At 45.4% G+C, this 21398-nt stretch overlaps 1 protein-coding gene across 13 annotated transcripts in view; it reads right to left on the bottom strand.

The window, feature by feature from the left end:
• Nucleotides 1-753: 753 nt before the first annotated feature.
• Nucleotides 754-21398, bottom strand: part of RBM33 (RNA binding motif protein 33) — a 137546-nt gene continuing 116901 nt past the window's right edge. For 9 of the 13 annotated variants that reach the window (XM_009243470.4, XM_054560051.2, XM_063726242.1 and 6 more), the window contains 4 exons: nucleotides 18296-18505; nucleotides 15652-15840; nucleotides 7572-7660; nucleotides 754-7226 (listed from right to left, as the gene is read on the bottom strand). In XM_009243470.4, coding sequence (XP_009241745.2) covers nucleotides 7178-7226; nucleotides 7572-7660; nucleotides 15652-15840; nucleotides 18296-18505 — 537 coding nt within the window. In that variant the 3' untranslated portion in view covers nucleotides 754-7177. The remainder of the gene's footprint in view (nucleotides 7227-7571; nucleotides 7661-15651; nucleotides 15841-18295; nucleotides 18506-21398) is intronic. The other 4 variants (XM_024249677.3, XM_002818719.5, XM_054560048.2 and 1 more) reach the window with 1 other exon arrangement.

Raw genomic sequence — 21398 nt, 5'->3', positions numbered from 1 at the left:
GCTGCAGGTGGAGAGTGGGCTGGAGCTGGTCACCAGCGACCCCCAAACCCCAGCACAGACATCAACACCAGCATCCGGGTGAGAGGGGAAGCCGGCCCATCACAGGGCCTCAGAGCAGGGGGTGTGATGGGGGTATCTTCTTGAATGTTTCCTTTAACAGTAGTTTCTGGAAACAGAGCTGCCTTCTTTTTAAAGACTTCATTTTCAAAATAGACCATAAATTATGAGCAATTTCTAACAACATGAAAAATGCGTGGGATACGTGAAATGGAAAATATACATGATGGTATATGCACTGTGATCACAACCTCCAGAGAGGCCTGCTCACGGCAAAAACACGCCACCTTGGAAGAACGGCATCACGGGAGACTGAGCTTCTCCATCTTCAGTCTCTTACTGTCATGCTGGAATACAAGTCTCTTCTGAAGAAAACTTGTAAAAATGATCTATAATGCTTTAAAAAATTAAAAAGACGAACTCCCCCACCCCCAACCAAAAGGAGCATACTTTGATGCCGTCTGCCCGGTCAGTTCGGAGTCATGCAGCACCCAGAATGCAGGCAAGGAGGCGGCGGCTGCCCTTGCCCTTCGTGGCCCACTAATGAGAGAGCTGCGTGAAAGCTGCGGGCTGCAACCCAGCGGCCAATCTGGGGAGCGTGAGGGGAGGTGCGGAAGCACCGTCTGGGACACACGGGTAAGATGAGCTGTGGACCGACCTGAGCGCCGAGATAAAATGAAGGCTACGGAACCAGAGTGGAAACTGCAGGGTTTTATTAACACGACTTCCAAATTACATACAATATAGTTCAAACACATTTTTTTGGTATGAAATCACACAAATGAAACACACAACAGTACATTTTCCTTTCAACTATGTCATTACCATTCTTCACACAGATCCTGAAAAAGTTACCACAGCAGTTAACGCGAAGTGAACAAAGGGATGGAACAGGCGACGGCATTCCCCCAACGTAGGTGCAGTGTGTCTGGGAGAAAACGGGATGGAGATCAAACCCAGAGAAACGCACTCCCGTCATCTCTCCATGTCTCAATTTCCAACGCTCTCCCAGTCAACACAGCTTCGCCCCCAACCAGAGCCACCCGGTGCAGCCCGCAGAGTGTACACGCATCAGGGCTGGGAGGCCCCGTCGGCAAAGCAGTAACACACGGTCAGACGGCCGCCACCTCCAAGTGGAGTGAGCCACGCTACCACTAACACTGAACTCAAGCACAAGCGCTCCTGCGAAAGCAGAGGGGCGGGAAACAAAGAAGCGGGTGGTTAAGGGCACGAACCGCACACTGCGGGACGCCGGCATCTTTGAATCGTCACTCACTCCTACAGAGCCAAACTGCAAAACAACAGAATTAAAAAGTTACTCTCTCCAATCAAAGACCTGGAGGAATAAATCGTGAGTAAAGACCTGTCAAAGCAAAGGTTGAGAGGTGATGGAATGGTAAACACAGTGTGAAAATCGTCAGCACCTTCCCACCCAGCCCACGTGGAGTTCTCAAGGCTGAGGCGGAGCAGAGTGGCAGGAATACAGCCCTCACCCAGTGGGAGCCAGGAGGTGGAGGGAGAGGAGCAGGGAAAGCAAGGGAGATGGGAAAATCTGAGAGAGTGAGTCTTGGAATGGGACAGGAGCTACCAGTGTTAAGAATGGTAGATGGGTTCAGCCAGGAAAGCAAAACAGAAATGGACAGAGAGGGAGAGCCCAGAGCATGGCATGGTGAGGTGATCCCATTACTAAATGAACAGTAGCAAGAAGCAGGCACGTCCAGCAAACAGAATCAGCTCAGACATGAAAAAGGTCACACTCTGTGCTTTGCTGCTGTGGTACCTGAAAATTAAACAGTGGAATTAAAGCCCAAGAGTTCAAGTCCTCACAGAGGACACCATCCTGGATCCCACGCCTGTGAAAAGCAAAGCTGGATTATAGAAACGAGTGATGGCTTTTTTTGCTCCTTCGGTTCAGGGCACCACTGTGTGCTGTGTGCGCATGTTATTAAAAACGTTACACACCTAAGAAAATACTACAGAACACATACAACTTAAATAGTCCTTGAAAAATCAGCTTCCGCTACGGGTGCCCTTAAAATGAAAAGTAGTTTAAAAGAAAATCATGCTAAAAGAATGCATGAGGTCTACTTTCTAGAGTATATTAAATTATTAAATACAGAATACATTACAATAGTACCTGTCTGCCTATCCACTCTATGGAACATATTAAAATAAAAAACTACATGCTGTTTCTTTTTAAAGGCCTACATTTTTCTATATACCTTTTAAAAATCAGTAAAATAAAACCAAGCAAAATATCAACATGAAGACCTCCTTATCTTTTAATTGGTTAGAAGTCAAAGGAAAAAGCAAGTACTCAGAAGTGTCTCACTAAAATACCTGTTCCGTCCGCCAATCTTAAAGATTTTCTACCAAAACATGACACAGAAAAGAAAGAGTTGAGACATTAAAAGCATTTTCTAGCCAAGGCAGGTTACAATGTGTGAGGCAAACGGCCTTTTCCAGCCATATGCTACCAGCAGGAGGTATACCTGGGGATCCAATATGAATCAGTGAGTTCCGCTTTGGTTCCAGTACACAAACCATGGGCTTATGCACCTCAGAAGTTAGGCATTTAAAAAAAATTAACTAGGTTGCAAAAAAACCTTACATAAAATCCTTAGGATTTAATATTAAGTCAAGGCTAAATGCCTTTGGAGAATTCATATTTAAGAATGTCCAAAATAACACTCCATTCACAAACTTTAAAAATAGTTGAAAAAGTTAACTGAAATGCTCTTTAAATACACTAAAGTATCTAAGCCTTTCCCTAGTCGATCTGGACTCGGGGCTTTCCGAGTGGTAGTAGTGAGGTGCCTCTGAACCTTTCCTGTCCTGCACCCACTCCTATCAGTCAATTCCCTGGTAGAATCGTCACCTATAATTTTTTGAAGAACCAATAATACCTTTCAAGTTTTCTCTCGCCCACCCCCTTCCCTCCCACCCCAAATTAAAAAAAAAAAAATGGGGTGGAGGGTCATAGCTTAATGAAGGGAAGCCAAACTGGGTCTAAAAGCGATTATGTGAAGCCATAGCTGAGGCCTACAAGTAGGGAGGGAGGGCAATAAAAAACGATCCCAGGAAGAGCAACACGAAAGCGGGATGCCTGAAGTCATCCAAAAGGGGCACTGCAGACACCGCACCAGGAATGTTTCTTAAGAGCTGGCAGTCCTCTCCAGGGAGAGAGCAGAGGAGGGGAACAGCCGCAGGGACTAAAGAGTTTCTAGGACTCCATGATGTGCCGGCACAGCATGCTGCCATCACACGCGCTGACCTCCTTGTCCTGTGCAATTACGTGACTAGGACCTGCCTTCGACAAGCGTCAGTCTGATGGTCTATGAGCACATTCCGCTTACCTTCCCAACAAAATAACAAAGAAATACAAAACAAAACAAACACAACAAAACAAAAACAACAAAAGCCAAAAGAAAACAAGTGATGAGTTCTTCAAACCCATCCCAGGACAAGGCTCCAGGGCCTCGGGGGTCCCTCACCTGCCCTACCTGACCTGTCCCAGCTGATCACCACCCAGTGAAGACGTTCCCCTCCCCCACTCCTCCAGGCCATCCAGTGGATGCCCCTGTGCCACCAAACACCCTGGCCCAAGGGCTCTCAACTTGACCGACCGGACTGGATGACCTCCCCTGATAAGCCAGTGTGTTAGAAGCAAGTTGACTATTAACACTGAGATGACAGCTTCCCCAATCCCCAGGCCTCTCCTCACCTGGGTCTGTCCATCCCTTCCTCCTCTTCACCCAAAACTCCTCTTCCACCTCCTTCAGTAACAAAGCCTTCTGTTCACAGAACTGAGAAAGATGCTGTTTGAAAAAAAGACCCCTGGGTGCAGGATCTAAGCTCTGCCACAATCAGAAATGCCACAGAAGCAAGCTTCAACAACTGTTTGCCTGAGACCTTTACAAATCATGCTAAGAATGACCCATATTAAAAATAGTTACGGTGAAGCCACCTCCCGCCCCATCCCATCTCCTCCAGCAAGGCAGGGTGCAGGTGCCTACGGAGGCTGCTGCCTGTCCACAAAACAGAGAAACCCCTCAAAATTTGTCTGGAAAAATGATGAGATTTACTCTTTAGAAGAATATCAGTATAAGGATTTAACAAACGTGGCCAGACCAGTGGTAATGCAAGGTTATCTTAAAGTAGTAGCTAAGTGAACTTCTATTACAGCACAAAATCAAAACGAGATAACGCAAAAAGAAAAGTAACTTGGCTCCACATAATCAGCTATTGGTTTACCTTTTGAGATAGATACTGATATTTACGACCTTTAAGCTTCTTGAATTTGTGAACAAATAATACACAGATCAGGATAAATGTATTGACTTACTACCATCTTTATAAAAATCGAATATACACACAAACACATCAACAACTGTGGAACTGTATCCATTAAACTTTGATAAGACAACACAAAGAACTAATAGCTAAGATGTGGCTGAGCTGAAAGCACTTCCAATAATATTTTAATTTTAAAAGGTCCATATTTACATTGTATGCTAAATGCTCTTGCATCTCATTTTAAATGCATGATGAAATCAAGAACAAAGATAATGGTTGCAGCAGATCTTCCACGAGGGTTTGGCTGGTGTGGGCTGACTTCACGTGAGCAGCACACCAAACGTGTAAGTACCATTCCTTTCTAATTCTGCTTCTTTCCTTTTCTGTAGTTTCCTTTAAGGAAACTAAACCTTCATTACTGGGATTGTCTGGTACTAAGAATCCATTTTTGATGGTCGTGGGTATTGAGTGAGGTCGGACTGTGTTGGGCTGTTCTAATCAGAGCTTTAAGGCGGGCCTGCATGACTTTGCCAATCACCTTTCAAGAACATTCTATGAGAAAGTCTGCCTATGGGCATGTGTAGACAGTTAGAGAAACACGCACACCCCAGTGCCTGTGTCACACTCAGGTCACACCAAAACAGACCTTCCAGTGGCCATGAAGTCTATCTTAACAATGAAGGCCCAAACAGGATCCGTTTTATTAACACTGACTACAAAAAAGTCTGTTTCAATTCCTACTTTTCAGAGACAACATGCATATTTTTGGTTTTAAACACAGCACACTCTATTTCAAAAAGCGTTTAAAAAAAAAAAAAGTCATGAAACTCATTTCATTGTATCAGTAAGCCCTCAATGATAAAAGTAAGTCGGTAGGCCTTTCCACTGCCCAGTGGGTACTGAGTGGTTTGGATCTCTCTTAATTAGAGCTCAAGGGCTACCAAAGTCACCACTCCAACGCAGCTGTGGACTGAGCCAAATAAACTAGACCAAATACATCAACACATCCGTATCTAACTGTGGAAGTGAGTGGGCAGTGACAGCCATGGGAACCTGCTGATGGGCACACAGACCTGCTGCCTGGACAGCCTCCTGCAGGCATGGTGAGGCAGGGCTGACTGACAATCCCATCTTCCGAGGGTTGGCTGGGACACTCTGGAGCAGAGATGGCGGCAGCACAGCTGCAGGGTCCTAGCAGGTCCTACAAGCGCTGTGGCTTCCTGGGACTGACTGCCGCAACAGCCCCCGCAGCGTGCAGTGTTACTCTCAAGCACACAGCAAACGCCACTTTAGAATCATTGCTACAGAAAGGATCGCAGGGTCTGGAAGACCTGCTTCAGCTCTTCAGTTTGTTTTGGTAACTTAATTTGAGAAAATAATATGAAACGTCAACTGTGGAAACGAGATGACGCAAGTCTGTGCCTGTCTCCTTAGTCCCTTCCTTCTAGGAGGCTGACAGCCCTAGCGCCATGCTCCCTCCAGGGGCAGTAAGAAAGAACCGGCTTCTATTTCCCTTAATTCTATTAGTAATTGTGACATGAAATCGTAGGTATAAAAGGTAGCTAAAATATCTGAGTATGCCCTATCATTATTTGCTCAAATAGCTCAGGTCCACTTTAGAATATATCCAAAGTAGTGAAACTCTTTCATGAGCAGAAATACAGTAAGGCACTTTTTTCAGTGTTTGCCCAGAATCAATTCTACTACAGTAGCTTTATGGAGAGTATGTCTCACCTACAGGAACCTACCCGCAATTACGAAAAGCAGTTTCAACGATGACACACACTCATCTCATTTGGGGCTGGAAGAAAGCCACCCTCACCCCACACCCCAAGGGGAACGGCAGGCCAGAGTGAACATCCCCTGATGGACAGGGCAGCCCTGCTGGAACAGCCTTCAGAAAAACAGAGGTGACTGAAGCAGTGGCCACCAAACTCCCAAGGAATGTCATCTATCACAGAGCCAGTGATAAACAGGCCACCTTACTGCATTTAAAAAGGAAAAAAACAGGTCTGTTCCACCTTCAGGCCGTTCCACCACCTCATGTGGTGGGAACTAGGCCAGAGGGCTGCCAGGTGAGGCCATCACAGACCCTGCTCTAGCCGAGGGCCATGCCGTGTGCCTGTCCAGCATGTTGCCTTATCTGGGAAGTGTGTTAAAAATGAATGGGGAGTTCATCGAAACTAGGAACACAGAGTTGACGCTTTTGAAACAGTGACAAGAAGCAGAATCTGCTGTTCAATTGGCACCATTCCCAACCACCCCACTCACACCCTGGCTCTCCAGGGTATGCAAAGGCCAATCAACAATCACCCAAATTTTAATCTACGTTTTGTACAAGAGCCTTTTGAGGGCTGAGAAGACAACTTGAGTTAAGCTTGGTTGAGAAGACTCTTCTAACCTGCACTGAAGATAAGTGCAACCATTATCAAATATTCTTTGCTGTGAAAACTACTTAGAACTTGTGACGTTAATGTTCTTTCCTGAATCTAAGTCACTGTGATCGATCATAGAGTCAGACCACAAAGAACAATGTCTACATGCATTGTAAGCACTTTGAAAACAAAACAAAACGAAAAACTTGGAGTTCTTGGTGGTGACAACAGAATGTGAAGCAATCTAACACCAACTCCAGCCTGCTGTGTCCTGTCAGTTCAGCTCCTCTGGAATCAGGCCCCTGGCTGGCTGGCGCTCTGGACAACAGTTACGCAGGACTGCGGCCCGGAGAGACCTGTGCTCCTGGGGGTTCTGCGCCGGCCGGCAGCTCCCTTGAAGAAATTCCACAGTGTGTGTACAGCCTAAGGTCAGGCTCTCTTGTTAGGAATCACTCCACGATCAGGGCCACATTTATGTGGGACAAATCTATCATATGCCTGTGAAAATTTAAAGAAACGGATCGACATTAACTCTGCACATCGGCAATCAATCTACCAAGTGGGAGGAAACTAAAGGAGCCTGGTGGGTCCTGTTTAATCAAAACCCATCATATAAAAAGGCAGATTCCCCGGGAAGATCTATTAAAACACAAGGGGCAATTCTCCACCAGACAAAAGGACGCGCGCCTCATGACAGGATCATCGTCTGCGCTTTGTGCCCTAGTGTCCTTCTACAGGAACAGGTGGGGACACACGCTTGCTACCATGGTGGATGGGACGGCACAGGAAGGAGGCCCTTGCTCCCGCCCCCTTATCACCACAAACACAGAACACACTGGTCACCTGTGGAATTTCTGCTGAAATGCTAATGCGTGGGCTGGCTCCTTGAACTTAGCTATGGCTTTCCGTTGCTGAGGAAGCATCTGTAAACTCTAGAGGAAGAAAACAAACACTTTAATATCAGTTGTAAATGACAATAAAAAATATGAATATATATATTTAAACATTATTAGCTTTAACACAAAATGAGTCCAGGCAGACATTTGGAACAAACTAATTGATTTTCCTTTCTATCTCCCTGGCAATTTTTCTTACTTATCTAGATAATCTATTCCAAAACAGTGCTTTACTAAATCATTCCCAACAGCAACAGTTACATCTTCCAAGCCTAGTGTTAAGGCCTCCCATCATCTGGCCCCATCAGCTGCCCCAACCTGCTCTGGGAGACCTGGTAGCAGGTACCCTTGGATAGAGACATCTCCTCTTCTCATGCCTTCTTATCAGGTGATTTTTAATAGGGGCCCCCATGAATTTTTTAAGAACAGGACTCATCACACCAGAGGAAACTGTTTGGTATGGGGGCCCCACAGCCCACAGCAGGCAATGGCCCCTAGTCTACCATCTCTGTACATCTGGCTGGGCCACGGTGACGGCAGTGGTGCCTGGGGCAGACATCAGCATAACGTGGTCACATTTTGTACTTTCAGAGTTTGTGAACACCAGTCTTAAACGGTGGTATCTGAAATGAAGTCGCCACCCACTGGCCTAAAACAATGCCAGTGAAAAAGAAATGAATTTATGAAGACTGGCCGAAAGAAATGATGAATCCAGTAAAGATTTACAAAGGAAGTGTTTGCAAAGCGAAACTTACATCTAGTCCTCAAATCTGCTGCCTGAGGAAGAGGGGGAGCTGCTTTCTGCTTTCTTAAGCCTTTAGGATCTAGGGCTGGGAGGGGCAGGCAGGAGGAGAGCACAGTGATCTGAGGATCTGTTCAGTGGTGCTCTGTGAACTCTCAAGCAACTCAGAGCTCCAGAGTCTGGTTCTTCTCAATTACTTCAGAACACAGTCAACTTAGTGCCCGCTGTCTGCAGCACGCACAGGAGCCCCTGTCTCTTCTTTTTTTTTTTTGAGATGGAGTCTCACACTGTTGCCCAGGCTGGTGTGCAGTGGCATGATCTCGACTCACTGCAACCTCCACCTCCTGGGTTCAAGTGATTCTCCTACCTCAGCCTCCCAAGTAGCTGGGATTACAGGCACCCACCACCACGCCTAGCTAATTTTTTGTATTTTTAGTAGAGACCGGGTTTCACTATGTTGGCCAGGCTGGTCTCAAACTTCTGACCTCATGATCCGCCTCTGCCTTGGCCTCCCAAAGTGATGGGATTACAGGCATGAGCCACCGCGCCTGGTGCCCGATTCTTCTAAGAACAGGTGTCCCTGGGCAGCTCCTGGCATGGGCACCAGCAAACAGTGTCCTGAAGGACTGCATTCAGCAGGCACTTTTGGTGGCCAGAAACTATTTGATGTGTCTGAGTTTCTGTTCGGTGAAACAGAATAGCTAGAGAAAATAACTAACTACCAGCACATGATCCCTTGAAAATACTGAGGCACATGTGGTCATTTCATTTTAAAGCATGTCAAAGAGCTACAATGGAAGTAAACAGCTAAAAACATCAGTGACTTGGAAAGTGTTTTAAAAAGTTACACTGTATATGAAATAACTGCTCCCCACTTTAATAACTATAGAATGTCTATCAGTAAACAAGACTAGCAGAGCTCTAAAAGAATACTCAAACACTCCCGAAAAAGGTGTCTTCCAGTGCTTCTACAACAGCGTTTACACAGAAATACAAAGGTTCAAGTCTCCAAATTCAAGGGCATCAAGAAGGCCTGTGCACAGGCTACCCCAGAAGCATCGGCCCTGGTCTGGGGACATCACTGAGACAGGCCAGCAATGAGGCAGCCCACGAGGCAGTAACGGAATTGGTCTGTTTTTTCTGAAACAAGTTCAGTAAAATATCAGACTTTCTCCCTTCTTTCTGAAATAAAAAATGAATACAAAAGAAATTCCTTGATAGTTTCACTTGTCATTAAGTCAACAGGAAAAGTAAAGCCCCACAACGTGGTCTCCTGGATACATTCTCAGCAATATGGCTTGCAATATGGCTTTCTGGACTTTGAAATTCCGCCTGTATTTCTTGACAGAGACCTGTTTTCTCTCCAGGTCTCTGTCAGACTCATATTTCAGCATGCACCCCTTTTGTGTATTAGCCTGTGAATGATATTCAGTCACTGAAACAATAGAGCAACTTCCAAAGAGAAAATGCTATCTGTTCTGTTCCCAGGTAAGGGGCTGTGTGGAATGAGTGTCACTTGTCCATCCCAGCCTAACCCTAACCTAACCCGAACCTAAACCCTAACCCTAACCTAACCCGAACCTAAACCCTAACCCTAACCTAGGTTAGAGCTGCTGCAGCCGTGCCTCCGGGGTTCTCTCCGTTCTTCCGGCAACAGCGCTAGCATGCTCAGTGCTCCAGGATCCTGGGGGGTTTAAACAATGCCCAAAAGTGACTGAAACAGTTTCACACAACAGCTGCCAATACTGCAGCAGAGCTTACTGTGAGAACTACAATAATGGACCTTCTCTAAACTTACCTTGTCTAAAAATATAAAAATTCCCTCATTAGGAATGGATAAGGAAAATTAATTTCATATATCATAAAACAATGATCAACATTCTGCAATTCAGAGATAGAATCTGGATTTTGGAAGTACTATACTCAAGCGAAAGCCTGTTTCCACAAAAAAAATTAAAAATTTGCCAGGCGCAGTGGTGCGCACCTCTAGTCCTAGGTACTCAAGAGGCTGAGGCGGAAGGATCCCTTAAGCCCTGGAGGTGGAGGTTGCAGTGAATCATGATCACAGGATCACACCACTGCACTCCAGCCTGGGTGACAGAGCGAGACTCTGTCTCCAAAAAAAAAAAAGAAAAAAAAAAATATATCATGCAGTTCTTTTGGGAAATAACATTTCTAGATATATGTGGTGACTTTATTTCCTTTGGGCAATTTCACAATGTGAAATGGCATCAGGCTGCCAATCGTACAATATTTGGTATCAGGTTTTACTTGTAATCTATGTAGCTTAAAAACCTCGATTTGATTGAGGAGCTATCTGTGAAGAAAGCATTAACTTCCAGTGAGATTCTTCAATCAGAGGAATGACTTGGTTTTCAGACACTCAACATAATGAACAAGTGTGCTGCCCTAAAATTTGCTTCCTGTCTACCCTCTCTACTTACATTTTTGTACCTTCTTTCAGAAATAAACCCTGTTTTCTAGATACAAAATTAAATTGTAGAAACTGTCAATATTCAACCATTTTTGACCTACCAAAATGACAAGTATTCATGATTTATTAGGAGCAGAGGAAAAGAAACTTTCCAGTGAAAGCTTAAAGACATGGTCGCCAGCTTCCACTGTGAAAATATACACGTCTACACGACTCAGCAACACGCTATCATAGAGTTAAAACTTTTCTTCACCCAGAACAAACCAAAAGTTAGAATTTGTCTCAAGTCTACATACTGGCCTATGTAAGGACCTCCTTCTTCACCCCCAGCCCCCACATAATGCACTGGCAGGGTGAGGGGGAAGGCTGGCACACCAGCTCTCACCCTGATCGGCTTTTCATTTTTCAGAGACATCTTCAGACAACTTCTGAGGAAATCTCACTGGGCTACTATAAATAAGTAGCAAATGCAAGTTAAAAGAATACACTTCAGCTGGCAGCTTCCCACATCTGTACCCAGCAATCCCATCCAGAACCGTAAGATCGAATCAACAACCACGCCACCGGGCAGCGAAAAGCTTCCGTGTTGTTCAGAACCCGCCTCTTTTCCCCATGAAAAGTTCTTCCTCTTTTGAGGAAGAGTCTGTGCATGTGTGTACATGTCTGTGCATGGCTGTGGTTGTGCGTGTGCATGCATGTATAAAGATAACTAAAATGTTACAGGATTACAACTGATTCTACAATCCTAAACACCAAGCTCTTTTTCTCCCTCTGGCCAACAATTCTAGCACCTTAAGGAATCACTTAAAGGAAAAAAAAAAAAAAAAAGATATCAGCTGCTTTTAAATACAAGTCAAACTGCTTAAAATAAGCCCAATTTATAAATCATGAGAGATGTAAATTCTTGAGCCCCACCCTAGAACAGAGTCCGACACTAGAGGGGGTGGGGGAGGCACTCCCTGGCAGGAAGGGCTGAGAGCCCCTGCAGAGCCTCAGTGAGCCTGCTAAGCATTTCTGTATGGAACGGTGTGCAGGACTGGCCCATGGGGCTCCCCTCTACACACAGGTCATTGTGCGACCAACCTCCTGTTGGAAATAGGGCGCCTGAAGCCTGCACACGATTCCAGTGGTGGGCTGAGTGGTAAAGAAAGGTTCACAACAGTGCTCTGGGCAACTCCAGCCTGCACCGAGTTTTCTGCCCCATTTCATGTTTTCATCTATTATCATAACACGCTGGGTCTTCCTGGACACCAATTCTGGCACTTCCCCTGAATTTCAACGTGTAGGCTCTCCTGCACATCCATGTGATCACTACGGGCGCGTTGCTCCTTTTGCTCTGGTTTAATTTTAAAACGTCTCCGGACCCCTCCTTTTCCCTTTTCATTCCTGGTTGTCCCATCTTCCCTGTCTTACACATGCTTCTCCTCTAAAGCACAAACAAGCTCTGCGTTCTCACACAGGTCTCTTCAATCCTCCTCCTCCTTTTGGAATGATTAACAACCGTGTTCTCAAAACCCTGTAGGAGAGCCTCCAGTTAACCAGCTTTTCCGTTGTGGCTTCCCATCATGTGCCCACACACATCTGTTCTTTAAGCCTGTGACGTGGGCTTTTCTGGAATCCGTGTCTGACACTGCTTAGTGTTTTCTTTCTCAATTGTCCAAACTTCAAAACGACTTAGCTGCTCACTCAAGATTCCAACATTTTCTACTTCACCAACCAGGACTTCCTGCAGTCAGAACCAGACGTAAAGGGGCTGTCTTCTCGGCGATCCACTTTATCTTAGAAGCAGAAGCAGAATCGGTCAGTCAGACGCCGAGATGATCCCACCTTCCACCGAGTTCACAGGGCCTCCACGGCGGGCTGAGATCTGCTCTGCAAAGGGCAGATTCTTCTCTGAGCGGAATTTTCTATGTTTCTATGCCTACCCCCAAATCAGCAGTGTCAGGGAGAGGCTCCTGCGCTGCATCTCCGAGGGCTCTCCTCAGCAGCCTCTGGGGGACGGCAGCCCCCCTGGCCTTGGGAGCAAAGCTGACTCGGGAGAAGTCGGTCAACTAGGGCCCAGCCAGGGAGGCTGCGCACCCACTCCCCTTCTTCCCGCTGCTTTAATGTGCTTTCCCACAAGAAACACAGATGACGGTTTCTTGCTTCTTTCACTTCCTTCCAGATGACACCCAGGAAGAACGAAAGAGTTCATATGTGGTTTATGAGTAGACAGAAAAAAAAAATATCTAGTCTTCGAGGAATCAAGTTCTTGTCAAGTTACAATTTCTGAAACATGGTTACAGTCTGAAACTTTTTGGAAGATCATCTTCTGGTTATGACATTTCTACAAAATCTTCTCATTCTTCCTCACTCTTTGAGTCTATAGATAAATGTCTTTGAAATGGACTTTCTGGTGAGGCTTATTAATGTAGTTTAAGGAAGTAAAACACTAATCTGAGAACAAAACTGGCTACCACATCACTGCTACACTGAGAAAGTTCTCAAATTCCATGGGTTTAAAAAGTATAGTTAACATGCAGTTACAGCCGGGTGCAGTGGCTCACGTCTGTAATCCCAGCACTTTGGGAAGCTAAGGCGGGCGGATCATGAGGTCAGGAGATCAAGACCATCCCGGCTAACACAGTGAAACCTTGTCTCTACTAAAAATACAAAAAATTAGCCAGGCGTGGTGGCACGCGTCTGTAGTCCCAGCTACTCGGGAGGCTGAGGCAGGAGAATCGCTTGAACCCGGGAGGCGGAGGTTGCGGTGAGCCCAGATCGCACCACTGCATTCCAGCCTGGGCAACAGAGTGAGACTCCGTCTCCAAAAACAAAAACAAAAAATAACATGCAGTTACTAGAATTTTCTACAATTAAAAGGCCTAAAGGAATGAATACAGGTCCTCCTGGTGTAGACACCACCTGGCATTACACCAGTGAACACTAGGTGGTGCCATATCCCAAAGAGACAGAGACTCGACACTATTCCAAAACATTTAGGATAAAAAATATTTGTGGCTCACGCCTGTAATCCCAGCACTCGAAGGAAATGGAAGCAAATGGAAGAAAAAAGAGACCACTTAAGAGGTCTATACAAACCCACAGTACAAAATGCAAAATTCAATTTAAAAGACAAGACAGAAGTTAGCTGGTTTGGCAATGACTCCAAGCATATTCTCACAATGTAGGCTCTGAGCCTCACTCAAATGCTATGAGAAGCAAACAGTACTTGCTGTTCAGGTATGGATCTTGACAACTCGATTACACTCAAAAATATTCAAGAAAATGATCAAGACTACACATGATGAAGCAAAGTCCACAAAAGTAGCAGGTAACATATGAAAACAACAATGCAACCCTTCCGCTCACAGGAAAGTACAGATCGCCCCAAAGACAGGAGGACCAGCAGGACACTGGGCCACACACTTCCCCTGAATTTCAACGTGCGCCTCGCCAAGCGCACCCGTCTGTGGCTCACAACAGACTAGGCTTGGGGTTTTTTCATCTGGACTCACTGCTACACAGTTACTGAACCAGAATTCTCCATCGCCATTTATTTTGAGAATCTCAGATTAGGATAACCACATTTTAATCCACCTAAAATGCTCTAGTGTCTACTGTGTTCCTGCAAATTAATCCAGATTATGATCAATTGTTTTGAAATATCCTTAAACATAAACTGTACGCTTCATAACTGCACCACTAGGGAGCCCGCTCTATCACAAACAGAAGCCAAGGCTTTGGGTTAACTTTCCATTACTACACACCAATAAAAATGAAACCTATCTCCCCAGGAAGCCAGTAATGAAGATGGCAGCAATTAAACCCAAGTAACATGCATGTTTCTGAAAGAGTTTTCATCTATTCATTTTTAGGAACTGTCAACAGCAGATGGAGATCTAAAACATGTACATTAATTACTCGTATCAACCCTAGTGTTAACATGTTTCCAAATTCACCCATGAAGCTAGAGGCTGTGAGATTCTTGAAAGAAAGCACTTTGGACTCCTCAGAACTCTGACATGTACTCTGTGCATCCAAAAACGTCCATTTCCAAAGTGCTCTGCTCCCAGACACACCAGATCCCGCCACGGGACGCAGGGTGCATGGCAATGGTAACAATGGGCACCACAGGTGACACCTGACAGGGAGGGCAGAAATCGGACTGAACAAGCAATGGGCACCACAGGTGGCACCTGATGAGGAGGCCAGAAATCAGACTGAACAAGCAGGTGGCTTCTTCGCTGGGTCGGCTACAGGGCTCTGGGCCTACACAGACCAGGAGTTTCCGTGGAAAAACCCTGTTTCCAATGGACCTGGAACTGTGTTCCTTTTCATGCATCTCATTTGCAGCCAGCTCAGCAGGCATGTTTCAGCATTAGAGTTAGCCAGCTTTAAATTAAGAGATGAAGATACAGTCCAAGATACTGTCATATTTGTAAAATCTAAACCAAGTCACAGCTATTTAGCACATGAAGCTATTTCTGGAAAGCAAGGAAAAGAAGGCTAAATACTTTAAAATGTAATGTTAATACAAATAAAACAAGTCATTTGATAGAACAAAAAATTTTGTATGTATGTGTGCAAGTGTGAACCTTCTATGACAATTATAAGGATCTCAAAGGATAATCTGTTCAGTTGGAGTATTTATTTCTTAAAATTTGTAACTAAGAATCTGAAAATTTCAAAATAAACGTTTGAGGCAAATGTTCTGATATTAAGTATGCACAACAGGTTATCTGTCTTATTTCCCAAGTATTATTTTAATATGAAGTAGCCAACACAAAGGGCACTGTGTTTTAAATCAAGAAATGACTTTGTCTTGAGACACAACCACCCGTGGCACAGATGCCACCCCCAGGCGGCTACCTGAATGGGTCCCACTGACATCAGCAGGCTCTTCAGCTGGGCATCCGTGGTGGACGAGGACAGCCCCTCCACAGACACCACGCAGGGCTGGGGCTTGCACTCCACCACCCGCAGGTTCTGCTTGTTTGGCATCAGGCGCCCCCGGCCCATAGGACCGGCCACTCCTCTGCCTCGTCCGTGCATGATGGCCTGGTGACAACAAAGGAAATACATTCAGAGTTTCAAGCCTGAGCTTCTTCCATAGTCACTAAGATATAAAAGTGAACAAATAACTTAGAATCCATCAAAATATACCATGAGCTACAGGATTTTCTGTAGTTTTCTATCCACCATCAGAGAATGTTTTAATAACTAAATGAGACAACTATATCCAGCAAGTTTAAGTATAGGCGGAGGAAGACGAGGGAGCTGACGAAGCCTGCACCTCCCCAGGGGCCACGCACTTGTGCTTGGTGGGCACTCTGTGTCATCATCATTCTGTGTAGATCAGGCACCCATCGGGGCTGAGAAACTTGCTGCAAATGACAGTTAAGAATTTGGATCCTGTCCTGAGAGTCCCAGAGCCCCCATTTCTCCTAGTGTAGCATAGGCTGGTTTAAGCAGGACCTGTTGTGCACAGTGCTAAGTCCACCTTACAGTCACAACAAGCCACAGCATCATGTACCTGACTCTGCTGGCAGAGACTACATTTGCTACCCTGAAACCCTCCCAGGCAGATTCTGCAACCAGAAATTCAGCCGTGGCTGCACATTTCCATCGTCTGCAGGCTTTTCAAAAGAAACAAAACACAATTGTGACTGAGGACCCAGGCACCCCCAAGTATGATTCTGCTGGTCTAAGGCGGGCCCAAGCATTATCATTTTTAAAAGCTGCCAAGGGTTCAAAGCTACTGCTCAAGGAACTTTTAAAAAAGAGGAAACTGCTGAACTTTCCCACACTTTCTCCAGATTAGAAAGTCAGAGAGAACATATGTGCCCAGTGTAGCCTAGGACAGCGGTGAAGCGCAGAAGGCCGGGTGGAGATGGACGGCACTAGGTTTCCAGATGGCCTACCCGAATTCTGCTGGGGAGTTTGGGCAGAATGCAAAAGTGGCCTCCCAGTCCATCACAGAAAAAGGCAGAAAGTTAGGTGGAAACTAGAATAGAACCTCAGGACATGAGTGTGCACACACACAAAAGGAAACGAAGAGAAAACCTCCACATTTCTTAGTACTCTGAAGAAGGCAGCAAAACTATGCCTGTGAAGTAAGTTTTAAAACAGTTGCAAGGGGTTATTTCAAGAGAAACCACACTGGAAAATGCACATGAAAAGTTGCAAGTTACAGTTACCCTGGCTGGAAATCAGTAGTAACTAACTAGTCTTCTGTTCTAACTAGAGTAAGTTATGATATTAACAATAATATCTCTAACAAATGCCTACTTATATACACCAAGCACCAGGTTTTTTTAAATGCATCTTCTTATAAGATGCTCAGAATTGCTTAAATAAGATAGGAAACATCATGATCCTCATTCACAGGAGCATTTACGTTTAAGTTGAAGAAACTCAAGTGTGCTCTGTGTGCGTGTATGGAGGGCGTGTTTCTAAGGCCTTTCTCATCATATATTCAGGGATGGCACCTGAAGGAAGAAAATTCAGACTGCAGCAATCTTTAAAGAATCCATCACTTTAACACTGGCGTTATCACTGAATCTGTCCACACACCTGTTTTCTAGTACAAAATGGAATTTTGTTTGCTCTTATATCATGAAGTCTTTATGAGATAAGACGAAGTAACTTAAATACTTCAAAAGGAGCCAGAATAGTCTTAATAGTAACACTACTTCTAAAGTGACAAAGTGACGAGATGACGAGGGAGGATGAGCGGGCAGACTTGCTGTCCTCCAGAGCGCAAAGCAGGGCTGCGCCCAGGTCTCCCTCTGCATCGCTCCACCCAACAGGTGCTACTGGCTTCTGCACCAAGAGGGCACTTCACTCTCAAGACTTTGGGGAGCCAGAAAGATGCCTCACTAGAAGCTGAGGGGAAGGGCACTCTGTCACTTGTGTACAACATGACAGGATGTGCTCCTAGCGCACAGACGGTCACTCCAACAGAAAGGGGGATGGTAAGCACCCTTGCTTCCTGCCTGACAGCCTGAGCTCAGAGAAGCTCCTTCCAATCCCCAGGGTTAAGGGAAGGATTAAGGAGCTGGGAACTGTGGCCTAGAGCAAGTTACTTCATTTCCAAAGACCTTAGTTTCCCCTGTCTGAACTGGGGCCATGAGCATGCATTTGATTTTACATTTGTAACATTTCTGGTGAGTCAGTGAACAGAGGCAGGAAAGCGTGCTGACACGCAGCAGCAGGCGCTGTCCCGAGAGCACAGCAGGTGCTGCTGGGTAGACAGTTCAGAGTGGTGGGAAGCAATCGCACTCCTGGCTGGCTGTGGGTGCTCTTCTGGGTTTGCTCTGTGAAATAAGTCAGGAGAGGAAAAGGCTTTGGTGAAAATGTTAATGTGTTTTCAAAGCCAGAACAAAGGAAATGATGGTTCACTTATGAATGTGAGTACTACTGTGTGCCATGCGCTACAAATCAGAGCGTGTCTGAACACTGCCTCACACCGGCCTTCGCGTTTCCAGGGCTGTGCGCAAGGCACAAGCAGTACCTTCTTCGCCGGGTGAATTCCTTGGATGCTTTTGATCCCTGGAGGGACAGGCGAGTGTGCGTGGGGCCCCACTGGCAGATGTGGGGGCTGCTGGAGGCCCCCCCTGGTCAGCGTCACCTTGCGGGCAGGCTGTGGTCCCACTTCTGGAGGCTGGGGAATCCGCTGGGGCTGGCCTTCTGGGTGAAAAAAGCCATCGCTCTCCCCTCCCTGCTGAAACCAAGAAGGCAACACGTTGTTCAGTGTCTGCTCCACCAAACGCTCCTCCCCAGCATTAGGAAGCCCACCTCAGCCAGTGTTCACCCACAAAGCAAAACCATTTCAAACAAGTGTGACTTGAAACCTGTCATTTCACTAGAGCCAGTAAGGACATTTCTCATTGGAGAGTGGTCAGGTTCTAACAATATGTTTGAAATTTCAAACACTAAGATGCCCTTTAATTACTGTATTCATATAAGAGGTCTGCGATTAAAATAAACGCTGTTGAATTCCCATGAAATACTGGTTATCTTCAAAATACTTCATATCCAACACGCATTTTCACTTTCAGCATGCATTATTCACTTTCAAGAGCATTCTTGTTAAAATGTACAGTTTGCATGAGCAGTGGTTTTAAACTCTTAACTCCTATTCCAACCCACCCTAAGAAGGCAACGAGCCCAACTCCCGCTGGTTGCGACTGTAAGTCTTCCAAACCCATCATGGCGCCTTCCACCCACTCTGGATACAGGAACTTCAAATACTCTGACCTCTCCAATACAGTGCTCTGAAGCGCCCAAGAGCATCGCAAAATACTGGCTAGAAACTTCCCTTCCTTCTGCCGAGAGTTACAAGTGCCATTAGCAACTATAGAGTACGTGGATTTCCAAGAAGCGCAGTTACTCTACGAAGAACCTTAGAAATATCAGGAATCTTATCTTTTGTGTTTTATTAACAGTCTGTTCATCGATCAGGAGGCAAGTACACCTTGGAACTGTACCACCGATGTTGTTCATACCTCCAGGCAGCATAAAAATGTCTTAGGGTGGTGCCTATCAGCTGCTTTCAGTACTGAGTAGTGTTTTTCCCAAAGAACAGCTGGAAGCTGGGAAAGAACAGCAAGGACAGCAGACACCGCCCTGATGAATTATGTCAGGATGGATGCTTGGACTTGAAAAGGAAGATAGAGGCTTTTATTAGCACCAGGCCCACTCTCAACATCGACAGGGAGGGACTGTCAGTCATGGGATAGTAAACCCTCCCCACAGGGTGCTTAGCTGTGCCAGTGTCTCCAGGGGCAACCTGGTCAACCAGCTCAGAAGCAGCCCACAATACCCTTGTCCCGCTCTTCCTACCAAACGTTATCTTGTAGAGACCAAACGGAACAAACGGCTCTGCAAAAAGAAGGAACACGGATTGGGGCAAGATGGATGTAGCTAAGATTTCTGCTAAGACTGTACAAAGTAACAGGGACTCAAGAAAAGATGAGATGAAAAATGTCACACAGGAACAGGTGGCATGAAAAAGTCTGCAAATCTTCTCTCTCCAAAACAAGTATAAGCTGGACAAAATTTCCCAAAACAACATTTGAGGACTCTGGAAATCAAAGGAAATGAAACAAATGGAGAAGCACTTATTCCTGAGCTGTGAGGACAGTGCAGTGTGTGGCAGCTCCATCAGCACAGGGCCAAAACTCAGTAAGGCCTGAAGTTCCCCAGCAGCACTGGCCATACAGCACCCTCGGAGGGAAAGGCGCAGGGAAGCCCATGGGTCTGTGGACCTCTGGTCATGGTTCAGTTTGGAACAAGCAGCACACCAGCCAGAAATCTGAGAAACCTAATGAGGAAATTCCAGAATGGAAAGTGCTAGAGAAGGCCTAGATGGGCTCTCCCCACATGGCTGCCTGGGAAGCCCCAACCCACACACAGATAACTGGCCACGGGGGGGCCATGCAGGGTCCAGAGACCTGAGCACAAGCTCGTCTCAGGCGCTGGCTGGCCACTAAGCTACGCAGCAGTAGGGTCAACCCCTAGGAAGCTAGGCTGAGAAATAAAAATAATACAAACACTGAACAAAAAATATTTAAACTGAATGAAAACAAAAATACAACACATCAAAATTCAGGGGGTGCAACTTAAGCAATGACATCAAAAAGGAAAAACATCTAAAATCAGTAATTTGAGTTTCTACCTCAAAAAGCTAGTCCCCCGTCCTCAAAAAAGGAAATCAAACCCAAGTAGAAGGAAGGAAAATGATAAAGATGCAGCGAAAAGCAACGGCATGGTAAACACAAAAAAGACAATCTGTGAAACCAAAAGTTGGTATTTTGAGATCAGCAAAAAAGTGATGCTCCTTTAAGGATACTGACCAAGAAAAAAGGAAAGAAGATAAATTACCAAAATAAGGAAACAAAGAGGGATCACCGCAATGGACCCTAAGAAATTAAAAAGACATTACAAGCAACTTTACATCAACACACTAGACAATTTACATGAAATCAGCAAATTCCATGAGACACAAGTACCAAAACTGACTGAAAGAGAAAATACGAATAGAACTCTAAGAAGTAAAGACAATGAATTAAAAACCATTCACAAAGAAAAACAAAGACCCAAATAGCTTCACCAGTAAGTTGTACCAAATATTTAAGGAAGAAAGACTACCAAGCTTACGCAATCTCTTTCAGAAAACAGAAAAGGCAGAAGCACTTCCCCACTCATTCTTTGGGCCTGGTATTACCCTAATACAAGGCCAAAGGCATCAAAAGAAAAGACAACTGCAAAAGAATATTCCTCATAAACATACATGAAAAAAAATCCCCAACAGAATATTAGCAGACTAAATCTAGCAACACGGAAAAGGGATCACACCTCATGACCAGGTAAGATTCATCCCAGAAGCACAGGGCTGGTTTAACACCCCCCCAGTTAATCAAGGGAACACACTACACAAAGGAAAGGACCATGTGTACATCTGCTATCGTCCAGCCAGGGTTGCAGGTGACTGAACCAGATGGGTTCTCCCACCTAAAGCTCTATGACTCTATCATGTGAATTATCATCGCCTGAAATGTGCTGATCTTACTCCTGTCTTACAGGGACTACCCCCAACCCCCACATGAAAATGG

The sequence above is a fragment of the Pongo abelii genome, chromosome 6 (assembly GCF_028885655.2).
Source record: "Pongo abelii isolate AG06213 chromosome 6, NHGRI_mPonAbe1-v2.0_pri, whole genome shotgun sequence".
Taxonomy (NCBI): domain Eukaryota; kingdom Metazoa; phylum Chordata; class Mammalia; order Primates; family Hominidae; genus Pongo; species Pongo abelii.
The sequence above is the reverse complement of the archived record's forward strand: the minus strand, read 5'-3'. Positions and strand labels throughout refer to the sequence as shown.